Here is a 21,869-nt window from a genome sequence, read left to right on the forward strand (position 1 = left end):
GGCTTCCTTTAAAATACAGTTTAGGTGCCATATCCTCCAGGAAACCTTGCCTGATATTCTCTTTTTATTTCTTTTTTTCAGGGGGGAAGATAAGGTAATTGGGGTCAAATTGAGGGGGAGGTCAAGGAATTCAGAGAGTTTAGGGAGCCCAGGAACCCCAATAACCAGAGCCCCTGGAAAGCAGTCTGGAATGAATTCACAGACTCAAATATTCTCTGAGTCAAGGTGGCAAAGATTTATTGTTACACTTTACAGCATGCAAGAGGTCTTAGGGAACCTGTAACCTTAAAGAGGTACAATTACAGTTTATGTAGGATATTCTATAGTAGAACCTGTGCCAAAAATGCTAACTTGGTGAGTCAGGGCAAGATTAGGAAGGAGTTAAGGAATGGTCAGTTCTTAAAGGAACATGCACTTTTAATATCTACTGTGCAGGTGTATTGCCCAGAATTCACTGGGAAATAGCCCAAGTGTGGTTTTAGGCTTGAAATGTCACTAAGTCAGCTAGCAGTCAGGGCTAACTGAGAAGTGTCCAGTCTACCACCCATCAATGTCATGTTTGACAAGATGGATGTTGGGAGTATACATATGTGCCAAGCTAAGGAGGGATTCAGGATGTATATAATGGGCTAGGGAGTTATTTATAGTCTAGTGAAGGATTCATAGGTGCTGCTTGTTATTGTACCAAGGGGAGATAAACGTTTGTCTGAGGCTTGATCTTGAATGATTGCTAGGCCTGTTCACACACCTTTGGTGTCCACCTGATTTGCCCAACTCCTACCTGTGGTTCCAAGAAGCTGTAGTATGCACAGCAGCCACATCCTGGTAAACTATCAGCAAATGGACTAAGCCAGGCTGAGAGTAACCAGTGGGCCTCAAAATCATTGATGAGTTGCAGGGTGTCTACCCTAAGCATGTGAAGACTTCCCCCAGCAGAATGGGTAGATGAGAACAATTTGTTCCAATGGCCATGAAGGTAACTGAAGGAGGTACCATGGAGCATTTAGAGCTTGGTCAGACATTGAAGATGTCAAGGTCATCCACTGCATCCCAGGTCATCACCATTCGCCTTGACTTTTGTCCTGCCACTGGACGTCAATGACTCTGGAAGAGAGTGAGGCCGATGACTGTACAATTCTGCCTCACTTAAATCCAGTTCAGGAGCAAGTCGAGACATCATCCATGATATCATTGGACTTCTTTGAAAACAAAGGACAAACAATAACATTACTAAGTAACAAATGCTTGTTGATCGATTAATTCATAATTAACAGTTTTTAAGTATGTCTTGAAATTTGGCAGGGCAAATCTCAACTCAGTTTTATTCCTATAATTCATAGCTTTTTTGCTTTTCATACACATTTTATTTAATTAAATATAGTAGCCCATTACTTTTTGATTGGTATTGCATTAAATCTATAAATTCATTTGGGAAATTGACATTTTAGTGGCTTAACCTAATCCTAGACAAAGACTATCCTTTTAAAGTGTTAGTTCTTTCATTTCTTTATTAAAATTATCTTTGATCTTGTATGTCTTAGAAGACTGTCTACAGATCTGAGGGGTTTGGCAAATGCCTCGACCTTCTAAAATGGCATCACCCATGTGGAAGATGTAGACCTACTTCTGGGAGACAAGAGAGCTGGCATATTCATGGACGAACTTCAATGGCTTACCAAATGGTTGGGGAGCTGTCTTTTTCCATTAGTCAGTACTGTCTCCTTGGGTTTATCAAACACCACTATATTGTGCATGTCTGGTTTCATTTCTGGGTTCTCTAGTTTGTTCAACCTATTGGGGGGTGCTTGAGTGCTTGTGCTTGGGTGCTCCAAGATCACATTTCTCCCTTACCTCAAAACACTATCCCTTGACAGTTTTATCCCCAGCCCAAGGACACTATACCTAGCAATAACTCATGAGTGGGCCCCAGTAAAACAAACTATCTCTCCCTGTTATAAGAACACGCTGACCTCTGAAGAAATTCTCTTGTAAAAACAGGACTATCTTGTAATCACACAATTATCATGTATGATTCCCAAAGTTATCATATACAATCCAGAGGTTAAGCTATTGACATCAACTCTCAAAGTTATCTTGCTACAGACATAACAGACCAAAAATACACCCCTAAGAAATCCCTTCCCTTGATTTCTGGTAGTGAATGATGCCTGTGACCAAGGTTGTAAGTTATCACCTAATTAGCATGTCTGCCAGATAACCCACTACTTTGCCTATATAAGCTTTAGCATCATTCCTGTCAAGTTGCAAGTTCCTTAAGGAATGCAAGTTCCCAAAGGAGTTCTGCCAGCCACAATAGCATTTCAATAAACCTTTGTCAACTTGACTTAAAGAATGCTTGAGTCCATTAATTCATCCCAGACAATTCTGTCCAGTACTCCAGCCTTTGGGGAGCCCCTGAGCCCTTTAAACCTCATCACTATCATAAGATTACATAATTCAGAGCTGAAAGGAACCTTAGAGATCATCTCACTCCAACCCCTTCATGATCTATTCATCCATTTTTCAATCTACTGCTCCACTTCCTGTCTGTGTCTTTGCGTTGACTATTCCCCATGCCTAGAATGCTCTTCTCCCAGTCTCTAATACACAAATACAATTGGCTCACTGGGCATGGTCGGGGCTTCTTTCCTACGTTTACATCTGAGAGGGGAGGACTTCTTCACTCACAGCAGGTGACAACATGCAGTAGGTGTGGACCTGAAGGCCACTTTCTTCCCCTCAGAGATCCCTTGGGTTAGATAGCCCAAAGAAAAAGGCTTGGAGCTTTGACCTTGTTTCGTGTGTGTGTGTGTGTGTGTGTGTGTGTGTGTGTGTGTGTGTGTGTGTGTGTGTGTGTGTGTGTGTGTGTGTGGCTTTTCAGTTCTAGGTGCGGAAGTGAAGTTTCCAACCTAGGAGCTTAAGCCACAGAGTTCCAGAGTCCCAGGAATCTTGATTGGAGTCCAGCAAGGAAACCCTGAGAAGCAAGGGTCCAGGATTTTGGGGAGGTGAGGAAGGGAAGCATTGAAGTTGAATGTGGTGTGACTAAGGCTATGTAGGTGGCATTATCCCCTCCTGCCCTAGAAAGGTGATATAAAGGGGAATTATGCACTGAAGTGCTGGAAGAAGTGATTTTATGTGTGTTCATGTTTTGTCTCTGAGGTAAATATTCCTATGTAAAAGCTAGTTTGATGTTAAATGGAATTGGGGTGTTAGTCACCGGGCCCTTAAAGTGGAAAGAAAGCAATCAGTGGGGACTCAAGCCAATGGCAGAACAGACACTCCCCAACTCCCACAGGTTGTAACAGAAATGGCTCTCAGAGAGTAGGACCTGAGTCAAACATGTTACATAAGAGAAGGAAATTGTGTAGGAGACTGAGGGGTTCTGCCTAGTGAAGTAGATCAGAAGTTGATTTTGAGGAGAAGAAATCTGTTAGCATTTAGGAGAAACTGAAGGATATTTGAAGGAGAACAATCTTTAGGTCCAGGTACTTGGCTATATTCTCCTTCCAGAATGAAAGAGAAGGGAGATCAAGAACAATTAAGGAGGATATAAAAGAATTAAGAAGGATCAAGGTTTAGGAAGTGTAAACCTAAAGAAGGAGACTCCAGAAGTAAGCAAAAAAGTTAGTTGGTAAGACAAAACCAAATAAGTAAGAAGGAAGGAAACATATATTTATTAAGTACTTACTATGTACCAGGCATTGTGCTAAGAGCTTTATAAATATTATCTCATTGGATTCTTACAATAACCTTAGGAGCTAAGTATTGTTATTACTCCCATTTTATAGTTGAGGAAACTGAGGCAGATAGAGGTTAAGTGACTTGCCCAGGATCCCACAGTTTGGAAGTGATTGAGACCAGACTTGAATACAGATCTTCCTGTGTCCAGGCCCAGCAACTGAGTCACCCAGGCAAGTGGGACAATTAAGGGGTGAAGTAATTTGATAGAACAAATGAAAACTTGGAGGGTGAAAGCACCCTTGAGTATTTTTTTAAGAGCTAAAAAATCACACAAAAAACTAACTGGGTGACCTTGGGCAAGTCACTTAACCCCAATTGCCCTACCTTCCCCCCTCCAAAAGGAAAAAAAAAGCTAAAAAATTTTAACCATTATGTAAAGTAAAAGCAATTGCTCAGTGACTTGCATCCACAAGGTGATGTTTGCATTTTTGCCACAGCTGAGTAACTGCTAAGCAGAGGAAAGGAGAGCACTGGCCATGGGGCCAGGAAGATGTTAAAATCCAACCTCAGATACTTCATAGCTATGTGACCCTGAGTAAATCACTTAACCTCTATCTGCCACATTTTCCTCAACAGTTAAATGGGGATAATAAAATAGCCTATCTTACAGGGTTGTTCTGAGGATCAAATGAGGTAATTTTGTAAAAGCCCTTAGCATAGTGCCTGGCACTAGTAGGTGCTTAATAAACATTCATTCCCTTCCCCTTCATCCTCTTCCCAAGCACAGATTGACCTTCCTTCTGGAGAAGAAAATAGAAGGATTCAAAAAATGACTCTTCATGCTCCTGGTTTTTAAGGAGAATCAAATGTTCCTAAAGGAAACAAGTGAGACTTCCATGCTGAGAAGGGAATCTGAGATGGGGCAGAAGAGACTTAACTCTTGTCAACAGGTAGGAAAATGGTGAGTGTTATCTAGAGGAGAGGGAAATGAATAGGGATATAGAGTCTAAAATCTGACCTGATGAGGCAGTTAGGTGGTGCAGTGAATAGAGCACCTGCCCTGGAATCAGGAGGACCTGAGTTCAAATCTGATCTCAGACACTTGATACTTACTAGCTGTGTGACCTTGGGCAAATCACTTAACCCCAATTGCTCTGCCTGTCCCCCTCCAAACAAAAAAAACTGACCTGAGGTTTTTCCTGAAGACAAAGGACCTGGATGCTTTGAAGAGGAAGAAGCTACTTGTCCTTCCACAAATGATAAAGTGGTGGCACATGCTTGTAATCCCTTCTACTAGGGGAAACTGAGGCAGGTGGATCCCTTGAATTCAGGAGTCCTAGGTTGATGTAAGGTATCTGGACTGTCTGGCATAAATAAGGTGAACCCCTGCAGGAGACCATCAGACTACATCAGTCAAACCTCCCTACCTAAGGAGGGTTGAGCTGACCTAGGGAGGAAATGAAGTGGGTCAAAGCAATGGGGTTGGGTCCTTGACTGGCTACCTACCATACTTCCACCCTGAGTGAGACCAAGAGACCTGATCCCCTCCCTCAAAAAAGAATGATATATATGATACAGCAGAGCCACAGAAACTATCAAGTGAGAAATCACCCAGTAAGAGTCAGAGAAAGATGAGAAAAGTGAGTGTTCTAGGCATGGTGATTTCCTGCTCAGGGGAACCAAGGGAGTTATTTTTTCAACCTGCTAACAGCAATAGAGAGGTGTATTGTTTACCCAGACTATATATCCAATACATAACAGAGAACTTCTCAAGATTTATCAAAACAGATGACAACCTACCCACTTTTGGCAATTCACATGAGCAAAAGATCTTATAAAATATTGTTAAAGGTTATGAAATTTTGGGAAAGAAACTAGGGGTATGGGTTGTACTTTTCTCACTGTTGCCTACTGATAGCAAGGGATGCAGAAAAGAAACTAATTTGGGAAGTGAAGAGCTATGTAGATAGTCTCTGACAAAAGATGGAAGAGATATGGAAAAACTGGTTCACTAATACACTGCTGATGAAATTGTGAACTGGTCCAAACCATTGTGGAAAACAATTTGGAACCTATGCCCAAAGGGCTGTACAACTGTGTGTACCCCTTGACCCAACAATAGCACTGCTAGGTCTGTATCTCAAGGAGAACAAAGAAAAAGGAAAAGGACCTATATGTACAAAAGCATTTATAGCAGCTCTTTTTGTGGTGGCAAAGTATCAGAAATTGAGGGAATGCCCATCAATTTGGGAATGGCTGAACAAGTTGTAGTATATGATAGTGATGAAATACTATTACACTTATTCTAGGGGAATGCTCTCAGAAAAACTTGGAAAGACTTACATGAAGTGATACAAAGTAAAGTGAGCAGGGCCAGGAGATTACTGTATACAGTAAGAGGATCAACTGTGAAAGACTTAGCTACTCTAATCAAGACAATGATAAAAGAAAATTCCAAAGGACCCATGATGAAAAATGCCAATGTGCTTTCTTTTGAAACATGGCCAATATGGAAATATGTTTTTCCTGACTTCACAAGTATAATCATGCAATATCATATTATTTGCATTCTGGGGGGTGGGTGGGATTAGGAGGGATTGAGAGAATTTAAAACTCAAAAAAATTAAAAATGAATGTTAAAACATTTTTTACATAATTTTTTTTAATGAGATGGTATCAGAATGGAATTTGGGCTTTGGGACTAAATTAAATATAGGAATGACAGATTCTTGGTCAAAGATGGAGTATACCTCAACAAAGCCCAGCAAGAAGGTATTTTCCAAGTGTCTTGCAAATCTTATTAAAAGGGATGAGGGAGAAGGCTGCCTATGTAAATCTCAATTTAGATACCATGGAGAGCAGTTGCAAAGAAGGTAGAAGACTAGTTGAGACACCCAGAAGCTCCCAGGAGACAAAAGGAACCAGTAGTAAAACTCATGGGTTCAGATTTGATCTCTGCACAAATGCCCAAGTTTTAGGTAATAAACAAGAAGAACTAGAATTTCGAAAGCGAGAAGGCAAATTTAATCTGCAATGTTCAGTGGGACTTGGTGGGAAGAAATCCATGGCTAGACCTTAGTTCTGGATCGGCATACCTTATTCAAAAGAAACAGGAAAGATAAAAGGGATAGGCAGCATTTTTTTCATTCTCCCTAAAAATCTGGAGTGTAGACCAGTTTTCTTTGAATCCCTTCATTTTGTCCTCCAGGAGGGAGATCCTTACATATCCTAGAGATGAGACCTTTGTCAGAGACAATTGAAGCAAAGATTTCCTCCTCCCACCCTTATTTGTTTCCTTTCTAATTTTAACTATATTAGATTTGTTTTTGCAAAAACTTTAAAATTTAAATAATTAAAATAATCTATTTTATCCTGCGTGATACTATATTATGTTTGCTTAGCCACGAACTCTTCTCCAATTCATAGGTAAAGAAAGGTAATTTCTTCCTTGCCCCTCTAACTTGTTTATAATGTAACCTTTTATATATAGAACATGTAGCCATGTATCTTGGTATATGGTATGAGATCTTGATCTAACCCCAATTTCTCCCAGACTGCTGTCCAGATTTCCCAGAACTTTTCTGTCAAATAGTGAGGCCTTCCCTCAGTAGCAGGAGTATTGGAGTTTATCAAACACTATATTCTACTATGTTTGTTTGCTTCTGTATGTTGAGTACCTAATCTGTTCCACAAACTGACTACTTCTTTTTAAAAATCATTTTATTGATTACTGCTTTGTAGTATAATTGAGATCTGGAATTGATAGACCTCCTTTCCTTTGCACTTTTTTCATTATTATCATCGAGATTCTTTTTTGGGGGGGAGTTGGAGGAGGCAATTGAGTTAAATGACTTGCCCAGGGTCACACAGCTAGTAAGTATCTGAGGGTGAATTTGAACTCAGGTTCTCTGGATTCCAGGGCCAGTGCTCTATCAACTGTGTCACCTAGCTGCCCCAATCCCAGAGATTCTTGAGCTTTTGTTTCTCCATCTGAACTTACTTATTATTTTTTTTTCCAGATCTACAAAATGTTCTTTTGGTAGTTTGGCATAGCACTCAATAAGTTAAGTAATTTTAAAAGTATTATTATTTTAATTATATTTTTATATCATATTATATTTATTTATATTATTTTGTGTGTGATTATATATAATTTGATTATGTATAATATAATATATATTATAATATATAATTTTATGTTTATATTATATTTATTTCTGCAAGGCCTGTTTTTTTGTTTTTGCTTTTTTTTTTTTGGAGGGGGGAAGGCAAGGCAATTGGGGTTAAGTGACTTGCCCAAGGTCAACACAGCTAGTAAGTGTCAAGTGTCTGAGGCTGGATTTTAACTTGGGTCTTTCTGACTCTAGGGCCAATGCTCTGTTCACTGTGCAAAGCATGTTCTGAAGTTGGATTCATATGGTTCTTGTGTGGATCTTCTTCAATCAGTCCCTAAATTGTGATAGTTGTTATAATTATTTTGAATGGAATTTCTCTTTCGAGGTCTTCCTTCTGGGTTTTATTGGTAATATATAGGAAAGCTAATGATTGATATGGACTTATTTTTATCATGCAACTTTGCTGAAAGTTATTGTTTCAATTCATTTTTAATTGAGTTTCAAGAGTTCTCTGAGTAAACCATCATTTCCTGGGCAAAAAAAAAAATGATAATTTTGTTTCCTCTTTGCCAGTGTTTATTCTAGCTAATAACTTCTTGGCTTACCTCAATTATAATTTTATCTTTCTAAAGGAGAAAGAACTAATAAGGAGAAATTCTATTCTGAATGTAATTCTCACTAACAAGAAGGAACTGGCTTCTGAGGTCAAAATGATGGGAACCTGTGGGGAAGTGACCCCTCCCTCCTAGAGAAGAAGAAATCTAGCTATTGGATGGCCTCGATTTTGGAAAGCAAATTTCAAGGGGTTCATAGGAAATACTGATAGGATCCCAGGGACTAAAGTGGTGGAGGGGAAGTTAGTCAAAGAGAGATTAGAGATGGAAATTCAAGGATGAAATTCTGAGGACACAAGAATACAATTCCAGAGGGATTTGACTGGTGTTAATGTTCAGGGAATTCACCAACTTAGATTTTTTTTTTAATGTAAAGAAGATAGAAGCAAGGCCAGGTAACAGAGGATGGATATGAGTATGGCATGACTCTATAAAAATCATGGGGAGAAGGCTAAAGTTAAGAATAAGCTGAGGTTGGGATGTGAAGCTAAGGATATCAAAAAGGTTTTCCTTTTAGGTACATTGTGTGAAAAAGAAGGATCAAAGAGAGCAGAGAATCTTTGCTGGGAGTGGTTGGATCGATGATCACTGACAACAGAGGGCAAGGCTATTCCATTCTTCTTTGGTTTATTCTTTCCCTGCCAAGAATAACCCTTGTACTCGAAATGACAAAAACGATGTAAAGAGGCTTGCTACCCAACTGGGATAAGTATGGTGACAGTAAGAAAGTGCCTGGTTGTTTATGAATTCAGGCCATCTGGTCCAGGTGAACCATTACCTTATGAAGTGAAAGAACTGGCCCATGTGATTGAGCCTACTACCTGTGATATTTGAAAGATCACGGAAAATTGGAAAGGTGTGACATGACTCAACAAGAGCAAATGCACCAATTTTCAAAAAAGGGGGCGAGAACAACCTGAAAATCCAAGTGAACGGATTCGATTTCAATTCCTGGGATAGTTCCAGAAAAGATCATTAAAGAGATGGTTGATGAATATGTAGAAAAGGGAGTGGTGCTTGAAAGGAACCAGCATAACTTCATTAAGTCATGACTTCAAAAGTCATAACAGACTAATCTTATTTCCCTTTTTTTCTAACCAGATTACTAAACTAGTAAATGAGCAAAATGCTTGAATATAGCTTACCTAGATTTCAGCAAAGCCTTTCCTATTGGTTTTTTTTTTTTTTTTTTGCCTTTTGGAGGGCAATTGGGGTTAAGTAACTTGCCCAAGGTTACACAGCTAGCTTTTTTGTGTGGGTATTAAGTGTCTGAGGCCAGAACTGAACTTGGGTCTCCGGGCCGGCGCTTCACTCACTGCGCCACCTAGACGCCTCAGCCTTTCCTATTCTTGTGAAGAAGATGGAGACTTAGATGCTCATCTAATTAGATGCATTTAGAACTGACTGGATGGCTGAATTGAGAGAATAATCATTACAAGCTCAATGTCTTCATGGCAGGAGGTAGGTGTCTAATGAAGGCCCCTAGAGATCTCTGCTTAGCCCTGTGCTCTTTAACATTTTTATCAGTGATTTAAAGACATAGAGAGCATGCTCATCAAATCTGCAGATGACACAAAGCTGGGAGGGATGGCTAATAGTCAGCCAATCAATAAACATTTTTATTAAGTGCTTACTACGTGCCAGACACTGTGCTAAGTGCTGTGGATGACAAGATCTAAAGTGATCATAGGCTAATGTATGGGAATGAATCTAATAAGAAAAAGTTCCATAAAGCTTAATGTCTTGCCTTATTCTTGGACATAAAAAATCAACTGCAAAAGTACAAGATGGGGGATGCAGTTAGTTCTGGAAAAACTGGATTATTTTAGTGGACTGCAAGCTCAGTGGGTCAGTTATGTGATGGGGAAACAACAGCGACGACAACAACAGGTTAAGGATGCATGAAGAGAAGCCAAGCTCAGGGGCGGCTAGGTGGCCCAGTGAGTATAACACCAGCTCTGGAGTCCGGAGGACCTGAGTTCAGATCCAGCCTCAGACACTTAACACAAAAACTAGCCGTGTGTTCTTGGGTAAGTCACTTAACCCCTGCTGCCCCTCCAAAAACAAAACAAACAAAAAAGAGAGAAGCCAAGCTCCCAGGAACAAAGAGGTAATAGCTCCACTATACTCCCCCCCTTTTCAGAGCTCATCTGGAGTGTTGCGTTCAGTTCAAAGAGGCCATTAAACTGAGGAGGGTCCAGAAGAGGGGAACTAGAATGGTAAGGGCCTTGAGACTATGTCACATGACAATCAGTTGAAAGAAATGGGAACATTTAATCCGGAGAAAAGAAGACTCAAGGTACACGATGTTTGTCTTCAAGCTCTGTCTTGAAGAGATTCCACTTGTTCTGTTTGACTCCAAAGCAGAGAGCCAGGGACAACGTGTGGAAGCTGCAAAGGGGCAAGTCAAGAAGAACTCCCAAACAATTAGGAGGAACAAATGAGATGCCATGACGGGATGTGGGCTCCCCCTCTTTGGGTGCATTGATAGATGCTTGGTTGTTTTTTTTTTTCTTTTCTTTTTAAATAACAGTCTTTGTTATATGGGATGGCTCTCTGGGAGGGGCAAAAGGGAGGAATAGAGGGGAAAATTTATCCAAAATAAAAGCAAACAATATCAATAAAAATAAAAATTTAAATTATTGTCCTGTTCAGATCTACAGTTAGGTAATATAATTGTTGATATTCTCTCGTGTTATGGGCTATACAACATATAAAGTTCTAAATCTAACATTCTCTATGTCCAAGGGCAAGATCTCTTTGGACAAACATTCTTTGTACACTGTAGGAACTTGCTTATCATAGATTGTCTCTGTCATGACTAGGAATTCTCCTGTGCCTTGATGTACTCTGCTCCACCTTGTATTCCTGGTATTGTTTATCTCTATGCCTACACCCAACATCTGGTCCATATAAAGACTTCTGCCTCAAGGCATTTGATGCTTGTTTTCCTGAACAAATATGTAATGTGACTCAGGTATGCCCTCACACAATCCTAATCATATGCTGCCTAATTATCCTGTTGGAAAAGTCTCAATGCAATGCTTAGCTGTGATTGGTCATGTTGTAATGAATAATCTCCATTGTATCATTCCTTAACACTTGAGAGTGATTTGTGTATGATTTGTAAATTTTGCTCATTTTGTTTGAAGCCAAATAACAAGTCAGCACCCACAGCCAACTTCTCAGGCCGCCTCAACCTGGAGTTGATTCTGAGCTGTGCCAGGCAATCCCTTGGTTGGTGAATGCTCTGACACTAAATATGCCAGGGTTGGGAATACTGAGACTCAGTGACAGCATGGCTAAGGAGATTCTTGTTTCTTCTTTGTATCTTCCACATAATAAATATCTGGGGGAAGATCGGGGCAACCTCCTTAGCTTAGACTCTTTAACCCAAGGAATACAGACTGGACTAATATGTGCATTATTTTTCTTAAAGTTCATTCTTGCTTTTCCCAGTAGATTATCTGATAGTATGTGATCCATGGTTTGGGGAAAAGCACTCCTGATTATCATTAAAATCAAGCATTCACTGAAAGAACTATTGAGTGCTTTTGAATTTAGATATCAGCACACATTCCCTAGCTGTGGAATGATAGCATTTAGTTCAACATTTCCATTTAAATGTATCCATCTTTTTGAATTATATGTATTTCTCAAAGACAACATATTGTGGGATTCTGCAGGATTAAAAAATACATTCTATAACATTCTTTTCTTTTTATAGGTGAGTCTAATTCATTTGTATTTGTTTAATTTTAGTTATCTTCTACTATGTTTGTTAAATGATTGCTGTTTTGTCAGAAAGTTGAAAATCAAGACCTGAGTTCAAATCTAGCCTCAGATACTAGCCAGCTAGCTGTATGACTTTGGGTGAATTTCAGACTAAACTTGTTTGCCTCAGTTTCCTCATCTGTATAGAGGAGAAAATAGTAGCACCTGCTTCCAGGGTTGTCATGAGGATCCAATGACCTATCTGTAAAGCATTTAGCACAGCAGTAAGCACTATGCAAATGTTAGCTATTATTAAGAGGAAGGACACGTTGTATAATTTAACAACTTCTCTCATAGAATCAAACAAGCTACAATCAAACACCAAATAAAGCTCTAGTAGTATGTTTAAAACTTGACCTTCTCGGAACCAAAATTAAGAATTTCACCTTAGGATCCCCAACTGCCTTCCTCATTTTATGCTTTTTAAAATAAAATTTTATGAAGTAAACTACTTGCTCTCTTTTTTGTTTTGTTTTGTTCCTTCTTTCTCATTGTTCACTCCATTGGTTATAATTCTTCTTTACAACTTGACTAATGTTTAATGTGAAGGTATCTTTAGAACCTATATCGGATTGCATGCTGCATTAGTGGGGGAGGGGGGTTGACAGGGAGAGAGAAAATTTGGAACTCAAGGGATGTGGAATTGAATGTTGAAAACTAAAAAAAATTTTTAAAGTTTAAAAAGAAAAAATAAAATAAAATTTTATTAGTTTTTTTATATTTTAAAATAAAATTTTATTGGTGTCTTTTATTTTTACATCCCTAAAATTTCTTCCAGCCTCTCTCCTTACCACAGATTCATGGTATCAAATTATGCTTATTAAAGAACAGAAAAAAAAAATCAGTGAAACCATTGAAAATATAGAAAATATGTGTAATGCGCTATGGACTTCTCACCTCTGCAAAGGGTGGGGTTTTCTCCTATTTCTTCTTTGAAGCTAAACTTGTTCATCATTTTGTAACATTCACTTTTGATTTATTGTTGTGATTGTTTACTTCCAATTACATTGTAGCAATTACATGTTTTATTAGCTATGTTTACTTTACTCTGTAGCACATCATTTAAATTTTTCAGTGCTTTTCCTCATTTGTCATATTTGTTGTTTCTTAAAGAATAGTAATATTCTATTACATTCATGTACCACAATTTGTTTTGCCCTCCAACTGATGAGCATCTACTTTGTTGCCTTTAATTTTAATCTGGTTTCTCAAGGCTTTTCTTTTTTCATTATCTGAAATGCTTTGTTAATTTCATACTCATTGCATCTCCCCACCATCCTCTTTCCCCTTCCATTTGTCTGTTCTCCCCAAACCCAATAACATTATCTGATAATTTAACTACTGCAGTTATTTGCAGTTCTGTAATTACTTTTTTTTTTTTATCACTACTGCGTCATGAAATAGCACTTGACTTAGTACCTCAATCTTTATTTTAAGCAATTACAGAACTGTTATGGTTTCCTGAGAAAGAAAAACAGAAATACAGGTGTCCCCAAAGTCTGCACATATAGGAAATCTCATGAACTATACATATTTTCAAGAAATGAAATGAATGAAATTTTCAACATTTTATTTAATTACCATAAATTTTAGCCATGACAATTTCATATGGAATAAAAGCTTTCATTAGCTATTGGGGACTATTTTTCCATATTAATGAGATTAATTTAATTTTTGTTTTTGCTTTTTGGAGGGCAATTGGGTTTAAGTGACTTGCCTATGGTCACAAGGCTAGTTTTTGTGTGTGTGTTAAGTGTCTGAGTGCACATTTGAACTCAGGTTCTCCTGACTCCAGGGCCAGTGCTTTATTCATTGCGCCACCTAGCTGCCCCTCAGATTAATTTAATTAATGAGATTTCCTGCCTCCTGTCTTCCTATGAAATCTCATTTATACTAATTAAATAAAATGTTGTTGAAAATTTCATTCATTTCATTTATTAAAAATATGCAGTTAATGAGATTTTGTATGTGTCCAGACTTTAGGGACACCCTGTATAACAATACTTGTTTTTGAAAATCTCCCTATGCCTTGTCTCTTTTTTAAATAGCAGTTTCTTAACTATAGTTAATTGCTTGTATTATATGTCATCTATATCCTGCTTTGACTATACTATATATCACTTGTAGCCCACTTTAACAATCTGGACCATATATTACCTATATTTTGTTATGAGTTGCTTAATGATAAGAATATAATTCTACATCATTACTAAAATACCTTGTTATCATAAAATACCTGGTTAGTGTGGCCAATCAGAATCAGACATTTATTTAAGCATGCATAAAGCTTTTATTACTTACATGTTTTTTTTTTTATTTTGCTACTTTTTTATGTGCAAAAGTTCTATAGGAAAAAAAATCAAGTTGCATTTATACTTAGATACCAATTTTCTTATTGCAGCTCCATTGTAACTAAAATATCTTTTTATTTTAGTAATTATCTTGACATTTTATGTCAGGGACTCAGATAATAATAATAATAATAATAATAGATAAATAATGTACTTAGATTAACATAATACTCCCTAGTCACTACCATTGAAAGTAAATTTAAGGGAAGAATCTGACTCCATCTTATTCTGTATCAGCCATTTTGCTGTATGTGACCTTTCATTAATTGTAGCAGCTGGTGTCCTTGAGCATATCAGTATAAAAAGACTTAGTTTAGGCAGAGGATTCCAGAGTCCTTGGAACATCCTCTTCCCTTGTCAGGACTGAAAGGCAATTCTCTGATTTAGTGAAACCAGCAATACCAAGAAAAAACTCCTTTATCTCCTGTGGCAAATTATAGTTTTTTTTTTTAGCGAGTATACTATTTTTCTTTGTAACACCTACATCTTGACAAATGAAATACTCATCTTTTCTCCTTTGTTTCACATAATGTATATTTTTGTTCCATATAATGTATATTTTGTTTCATATGTTTTTCTTTCACATTTCATATTGTTTCAATGTATTTTTGTTTTATATAATGTATATGAACCCGTTTTCTGATTTGTTCTGGTTTATAGGCTTTGGCTAGTTGCACTGATGAGAATATTCACAGGATGGTACTTTAAAAGAAGGTACTATTGTGAGCACTTAAGTCTTTGGGATATTTCCCCAGCTCAGTGTAATGATTCATCCTATCATTCTAGTATAGTGGGCACACTAACTAGGTTTTTAGGGATAACAAAGAATTCCACTAGGCCCATATTGAACCTTCCCATGGGAGGATAGGAGAGAAATTCTAGTGCAAATGGAGTACCAGCACAAGACCCTTCAGGTTTATAATACGAATGGGGGGGACAGGCCAACAAAGCAAAAAGAGTCAACAGGAGGAAAGGACAGAGGTAGAGAAGCAAGGCTGGGGATGAGGCCTAGGTTTGGGCCACAAGAGCTCCAGCTGCAAGATGACAGATGAGGGAAACAAGACAAAAATTGTGGGCTCATTTTGTCACATTCAAAGGTCAGACAGGCTTGCTCAGGTTTGAAGCCCATTGCCTCTCAAAACTGGAGAGCTCCCTATGCTGCCACTTACATCATTAAGCTTTATGTGGAGTATCTGGAATGGGAAATATTCAGTTTCAAAGATTACTCTGAAGTATGAACTCTTTAGGTTACTCTAGCTTTGTAATGTTCATCTCTTGTCTTCAAACAATGTGATTGTTTAGAAACAGATACTGAGATCAAGGCCCTTTATTATTATTGTTTTATGTTGTATTCTCATTTAGGTTTGTTTTTTTTCTTTTCATAAAAAAATCTGATGAATTCTTAATTGCCATTTAAAAAATATTATATGTAATCTCTTTTTTTTCCTTCTGGCAGCACGAAGGATTTTTGTCCTTGTAGTTTTGAAGGTATCCAATGATCCTAAATGTGGTGGTTCATTAATTCATTAAGTATTAAGCAGGTACTCTGTGAAAAGCACTGTGTTAGGTGCCAGAGTTTAGTTTTGACATAATCCTAGCACCCATGGAGAGGAATAAAAATACAAACATCAGACAACCCTGATACATCATATTAGTACAATTAGATTGAACATACTTTTATTAAGTGTGAATTACTATGCCACCCATTGTAGATATTTATAGAGAGGTTCAAAACAAAGTACTATGTGGTATCTAAAGGGGCAGGCACTTAACTTGGACACTAGGGTTAAATAGCTCTTGTAGCCTTAATAAAGGAGGCAGAAAGGAGGGAAAGAGACAATTCATAGTAATGTTAGTAGAATACACAGAAAGTCAAGTCTCAAAAGTCAGAAAACTTGGCTATTGATCACTGTATTCAACATGAAGATAGACTGAATTTCATTCAGGATTAAGAAATTTGGGAAGAATTAACGCTGTTTCTTTAGATGCAATGTGGTTACCTTCAAGACTCTATCATTCAGCCACAATTCTATTATCTGAGAAAAGGGAACATACTGGGGGCTAACCTTGTGGACACTTAATTCTCATGCTCAGTTTTAAATAACTGACATTCAAAGTGTCAGGGATCATGAATTGAAGATGGAAGCCATTTTATTCTCTGAAAAGCTTACTTGGGCACTGTGAGATCTGGAAAGGGAATGTGAAACCAGAAGTTTAGAATTATAACTACTCTCAAAACCTCACCAAAAGAGTACAAAATACTGAGTAATAAGATGGTGGTGCTTGTTATTTTTTAATTAATTAATTTGCAATGTGCTATTTCCATCCTCAGGGAAAGAAAATGAATCCTTTTGATACTCAGATTAATTACAACCAGAACCTTGACTGACAACCAGATGGATGCAAAAGCAATGGGTCCTTCTAGACATTCATTCACCAATGGTTCAGACATATCTTCAGAAATTCTGCAATAGAGCAGATCGCCAAGAAAGATCAATAGTAAAGGGAGATTAATTATGTCATTCAAGGTCTTCTGAAATTCTGCTAATGTAGTTAGAACAATTTGGCTTTGCAGCTCTTCATCTTTATATTGGGTCTGTTCACTAACCATCCCATGATACTTTAAGAATAAGGTACTGTCCAATATAATTAGTCAAGTATGTAGGAGGGCCTGTACCAAATTCTGGCTCTGTCCCTTACTATGTGACCTTGGGCAAGTACCTTAACCTCTTGTGGCCTCTTCTCTCCTTTGTAAAATGAGGGCTTTGGATCAGATGACCTTTAATGCCCCTTCCAGTTCTGAATCTACAGTTCTTAAAGTATGAAAGTCTTTTCCTAATGTGTTAAATACCCTCAGGTGAAAAAGATAAGAATTTGTAGGAAAAAAATGAAAACACTCATATTGTGCCTTAAATTTGAGAATTTAAAATTTTTCTAAAAATCTAAACCTAGTTCATTTTTATATGTAAATGGAGTATTCAAATAAATAATCCAAATACATAAGTACTGCAAATCTGATGGCTTTCATCCCTCCAATCCTCAATTGCTTTGCTTTTATCACAAAAACTTCCCATGTCTTTGTTCCCTTCCTCTTCAGCCTCCTATTTCCAGAATTATAATAAAAACTCAGCTGCATTAAGAGTTCTTTACACATTTTTTTCCTTGCAATACTTAGGTAGGCAGACCTGTAGTGAAGTGACTGCATGATACCGTACCGGCAGAGGACTGCTCTTCCATATTTCCTGGAGTCCCTCCTTCAAACAAAGTAGAAAAGAAGATTACTCTCCAGTACTAGTCTTTAAAGAACTTAAAGTGAGAGCTGAAATATTTTCAGATAGATCCAAGCTTGCAATACCTGGGGGTACTATAGCTCAATTATTCCAGAGCTAACTTTTTGTTGTAACTCTCAATTTGACAAGCATTTATAAAGCCCCAACTATGTGTCAGGCACTGGGGAGACAAAGATAAAAATGAAATAGTTCCTATCCCCAGACAGCTCCCATTTTCCCGAAGACAAAACAACATAGGCACACATTTACAGAAGTAAATACAAAACAGATACAAGAGTGTTGTGGAGGGTGGGGTTTGGAAGAACACTAACTCAACTGGGCAAATCAAGAAAGGTCCTGTTTAAGAGGTGGACATTGAGCTAAAACTCAGAGAGCCAGGGCAGCTAGGTGATGCAGTAAATAGAGCACCAGCCCTGGAATCAGGAGGACCTGAGTTCACATCTGGCCTCAGACACTTGACACACTTACTAGCTGTGTGACCTTGGGCAAATCACTTAACCCCAATTGCCTCCAAAAAGCAAAACAAACAAACAAACAAAGAGAGCCAGGGCTTCCAAGAGGTGGGCTGGAGGAAGAACTCTGGGTGTGGCAGGGGAGAGGAGGGAACAGCCAAGGCATGGAGGTGGGGGCAGGAAATGTCATGTAAAGGCAACAACAAGGAGGCAACTTTGGCTTAAACAGGACGTATGACAAGGATGAATATTTCGTTGGTCTGGAAAGATAGGGTGCAGAGGTCATGAAGGGCTTCATTTTAAGAGGAAGTCCAGAAATCCAAAACAAGACATTCTCAGATATCATTTTCTTAACCAATTCACTTTCTTTAGGACGAATTGGAAGTAGTGTTGACCATCACCCCTCTCCCCCAATACAGACACACACACACTCAAGTATCTATTAGTTAATGATCTATAAGGATCCATTTCCAGCTCTTTATATGCAATCATCATTGTCATCCAGGGAAAAGGTCAAAATCAACAACAACCTGGGATCCATTTTTTACCATTGACTGGGTTAGGAGCATGAATCACTAATGGAATGGAGGGGAAGCAAAAGATCAGTAAGTGAACCAGCTGCAGTGTTAGGGCACCAGTACTTTAAAATATGAATCAAAATATCAAGGCATAATCAGTTATGGGATAACTAATTTAAGGAATCAGAATTTTTTACAAAAGAATTTTATTCCACCAAAAGTTTTACATATCTTACACGTGTGACATATTTACAAATTCACCTTTTGTAACATTCATTTAAAGTTTAGTATTTTCCCATTATTCCTTTTTTTCCTATTTTCATCAGCACAATGCTGTCCAGTACTCACAGAAATTAAAAAATCAGCTTTTTTGGTAATCCTCCTAGGGAAGAAATGGAAAAAATTTTACTGGTGACTTAAGTTTAATCATCTCCCCCATATTAAGATTTTCTAAGATCACTTACTTAGCACTAATTATACTAATAGGAATTTACCAAAAAAAATATTAGGATAGCCCTTTTTTGTCAATTTAGTGTGTAAATGCAGGCTATCTTCTGAGTAAATGATAAGTGGTTTCTTTTTGGAGGAGGGAGGGCAGGGCATTTGGGGTTAAGTGACTTGCCCAAGGTCACACAGCTAGTAAGTATCAAGTGTCTGAGATCAGATTTGAACTCAGGTCCTCCTGACTCCAGGGCCGGTGCTCTATTCACTGTGCCACCTAAATGACCCTAAGTTCATAAATAGTTAAGTTAGAAATGAAGAGTCATTGAGAGTGGACCAGGGTATATATCTGGAAATGACTGATATAAAAACAAAAGCATCAATAAAATATTAACTAAAAAAGTTACAATTACGTCTTACTTCCAACTTTATTTCTGCTACATTTCATTAATGCATATTAATTAGCATAATAATGAACACCAGTAGAGAAGCCAAATGTCTTTATAAACATTTGAGGCAGATAGGCGGTTTGGTGGATAGAGCGCTGGGACTGGCTGGAGTCAAGAAGACTAACACATCTGGCCTCAGACACTTATTAGCTGTGTGACTTTTGTCTACCTCAGTTTCCTCAACTATAAAATGAATATAAAGTGTACCTCCCTCCCCTCTTATTTACTGTAAGAGATTAACATTATGGGGGAAGTTCAAATTAAAGATCAACTATTTTATTAAATTTCAAACTTAAACACTCAACTAAAAATTTTACAAATTAAACCTATGTGCTGGTGATTTGATAATACTTTACTTATGTATGATACATTTCATGAAATTTTAGGATATATATTTCTTTTGGGGGGGGGAGGGCAATTGGGGTTAAGTGACTTACCCAAGGTCACACAGCTAGTTTTTGTATTAAGTGTCTGAGGCTGGATTTGACCTCACATCCTCCTGACTCTATTTGCTTCCCCACCTAGCAGTCCTAGGATATATATTTTTTTTAAAAAAAGTAACTAACATTAATTAGCAGTTAGAACACTGAATCAGAAGGAGTGAATCAAATCTGGCCTCAGATACTTACTAGTTGTGTGACCCTAAGGAAGTCACTTAACTTCTTTCTGCCTCAGTTTCCTCAGCTGTAAAATGGAGATAATAATAGAGCCTACCTCCAAGGGTTGTTGTGAGGATCAAGTAAGATAATAGTTGTAAAGGCTTAAACCTCAAAGCACTCTGTAAATGCTATTATTATGATTATTAATCTTTGTACCTATAGTCTATTGAGTTCAGTTTATTTCTTAAGAACCAGGGTTTCTACCTTGTTCCAAGGCATCTGTGCATTTCCGTTTTGCTGCCATGGCTGGATGGTGCTGCTCCTTCAAGGTCTCTGAAGGACCGTTTGGTCTTGGCAGATGGCACCCAGGAGTAGGGCCCGGGCGGTTACTGAAATACTTAGTTTTCAAAGCCTTTAAAAAAAAAATCAAAAGTACACAGGTAGTTTTAAATGAGCAACCACACTTTTCATTACATTCTGTTTTTTCTCTAGCTTAAGTAACATCATAGAATTCCATGTTTGTTTTTTTTAGTGAGGACCAAGCATAACATTTCTTGAGTAGCCCTAAAAATGCAAGTTGCATAAGAAAAATCCAAACTTAAAAACTTGGCCCATGTTTAGCTAATCCCATTAATAGCAGAAAGGGAAAATATTCTTATTTTACAGCTCTTTACAAAGCAATAAACACAGTCTACAGCACCGGAGGAACTTGGCATCATTTCTCAGAAGAGTATATTCTGTTGTATTTTATATCTAGGTTTAAATATTTTGTATATTTCAGTTCTATACTTTAGGGACTAGAGTCCAATGAAAGTGTGGAGAAAGCCAGAAAAAATGAGTGGTCTTTAATTAGGCTCCTGGTATGTCAAGCAAAATCTGGAAAAGTAGAGATTTAGTATTGCCTTTTATTTTTAAATTTTTAGCAGATGTTTTATTTGAAGATTAAAGGATTAATTGTAATTCAAATAGAAAAAAAGTAGTCATATTTGAACAGGTCTACTGCAATTTAAATAAGTAGTCAAGAAAGCATTCAAGGCTTTTAAATATTAATTTCTTTAAGTTTGCAAGTATTTTCATTTTAGGACAGCTAAGTATCACAGTGGATAGAGTACCCTGACTTGGAGTCAGGAAGATTCAAGCTCAAATTCAGCCTCAAACACTAGCTGCGTGACCCTGGCCAATCATTTAATCCTATTTGCCTCAGTTTCCTCATCTGTAAAATGAGTTGGAGAAAGAAATGGCAAACAAGTATCTTTGCCAAGAAAACCCCAACTGGAGTCATGAATAGTTGTATATGACTGAAAACGACTAAACAAAATTCTCATTAAAAATTTTTTTTTCATGGATATCTTTTGCATCACCAGTCTCTCCCTCTTTCAATGACCCCATCCTACATAACAAATGATATTTTTAAAGACAATAAGAGAAAAAAGAGGGAAAAGTCATCATTACTGATCAATACACTGAAAAAGTCTGAAAAAATGTACAATGTCCAATACTTGTGGACAAAGGGGTTGGGTTGGGAGTCTTCTCATATCTCTTCTTTCAAGTCATGTTTGTTCTTTATAATTTCATAACACACACT

At 37.7% G+C, this 21,869-nt stretch overlaps 1 protein-coding gene and 1 long non-coding RNA gene across 5 annotated transcripts in view; both read right to left on the bottom strand.

Moving 5' to 3' along the window:
* Positions 1-215: 215 nt before the first annotated feature.
* LOC138167449 (uncharacterized) lies at positions 216-18,651 on the bottom strand. The gene is made up of 2 exons (XR_011169887.1): positions 17,721-18,651; positions 216-1,199 (listed from the first exon to the last, which is right to left on the bottom strand). It is a non-coding gene; the product is annotated as an uncharacterized lncRNA (long non-coding RNA).
* A 316-nt stretch (positions 18,652-18,967) lies between these two features.
* The window catches only part of CDK7 (cyclin dependent kinase 7), a 37,765-nt gene continuing 34,863 nt past the window's right edge, over positions 18,968-21,869 (bottom strand). Inside the window, exons 10-11 of one of the 4 annotated variants that reach the window (XM_069096345.1) lie at positions 20,549-20,617; positions 18,968-19,177 (exon numbers count right to left, since the gene is read on the bottom strand). In XM_069096345.1, the coding sequence (XP_068952446.1) occupies positions 19,069-19,177; positions 20,549-20,617 (178 nt within the window). In that variant the 3' untranslated portion in view covers positions 18,968-19,068. Of the gene's footprint in view, positions 19,178-20,548; positions 20,697-21,869 lie in introns of all 4 variants that reach the window. The other 3 variants (XM_069096343.1, XM_069096344.1, XM_069096342.1) reach the window with 3 other exon arrangements.

This window comes from Petaurus breviceps, unplaced genomic scaffold (assembly GCF_028583685.1).
Source record: "Petaurus breviceps papuanus isolate PSGF00001 unplaced genomic scaffold, PetGlider_PUasm1.0 229, whole genome shotgun sequence".
Taxonomy (NCBI): domain Eukaryota; kingdom Metazoa; phylum Chordata; class Mammalia; order Diprotodontia; family Petauridae; genus Petaurus; species Petaurus breviceps.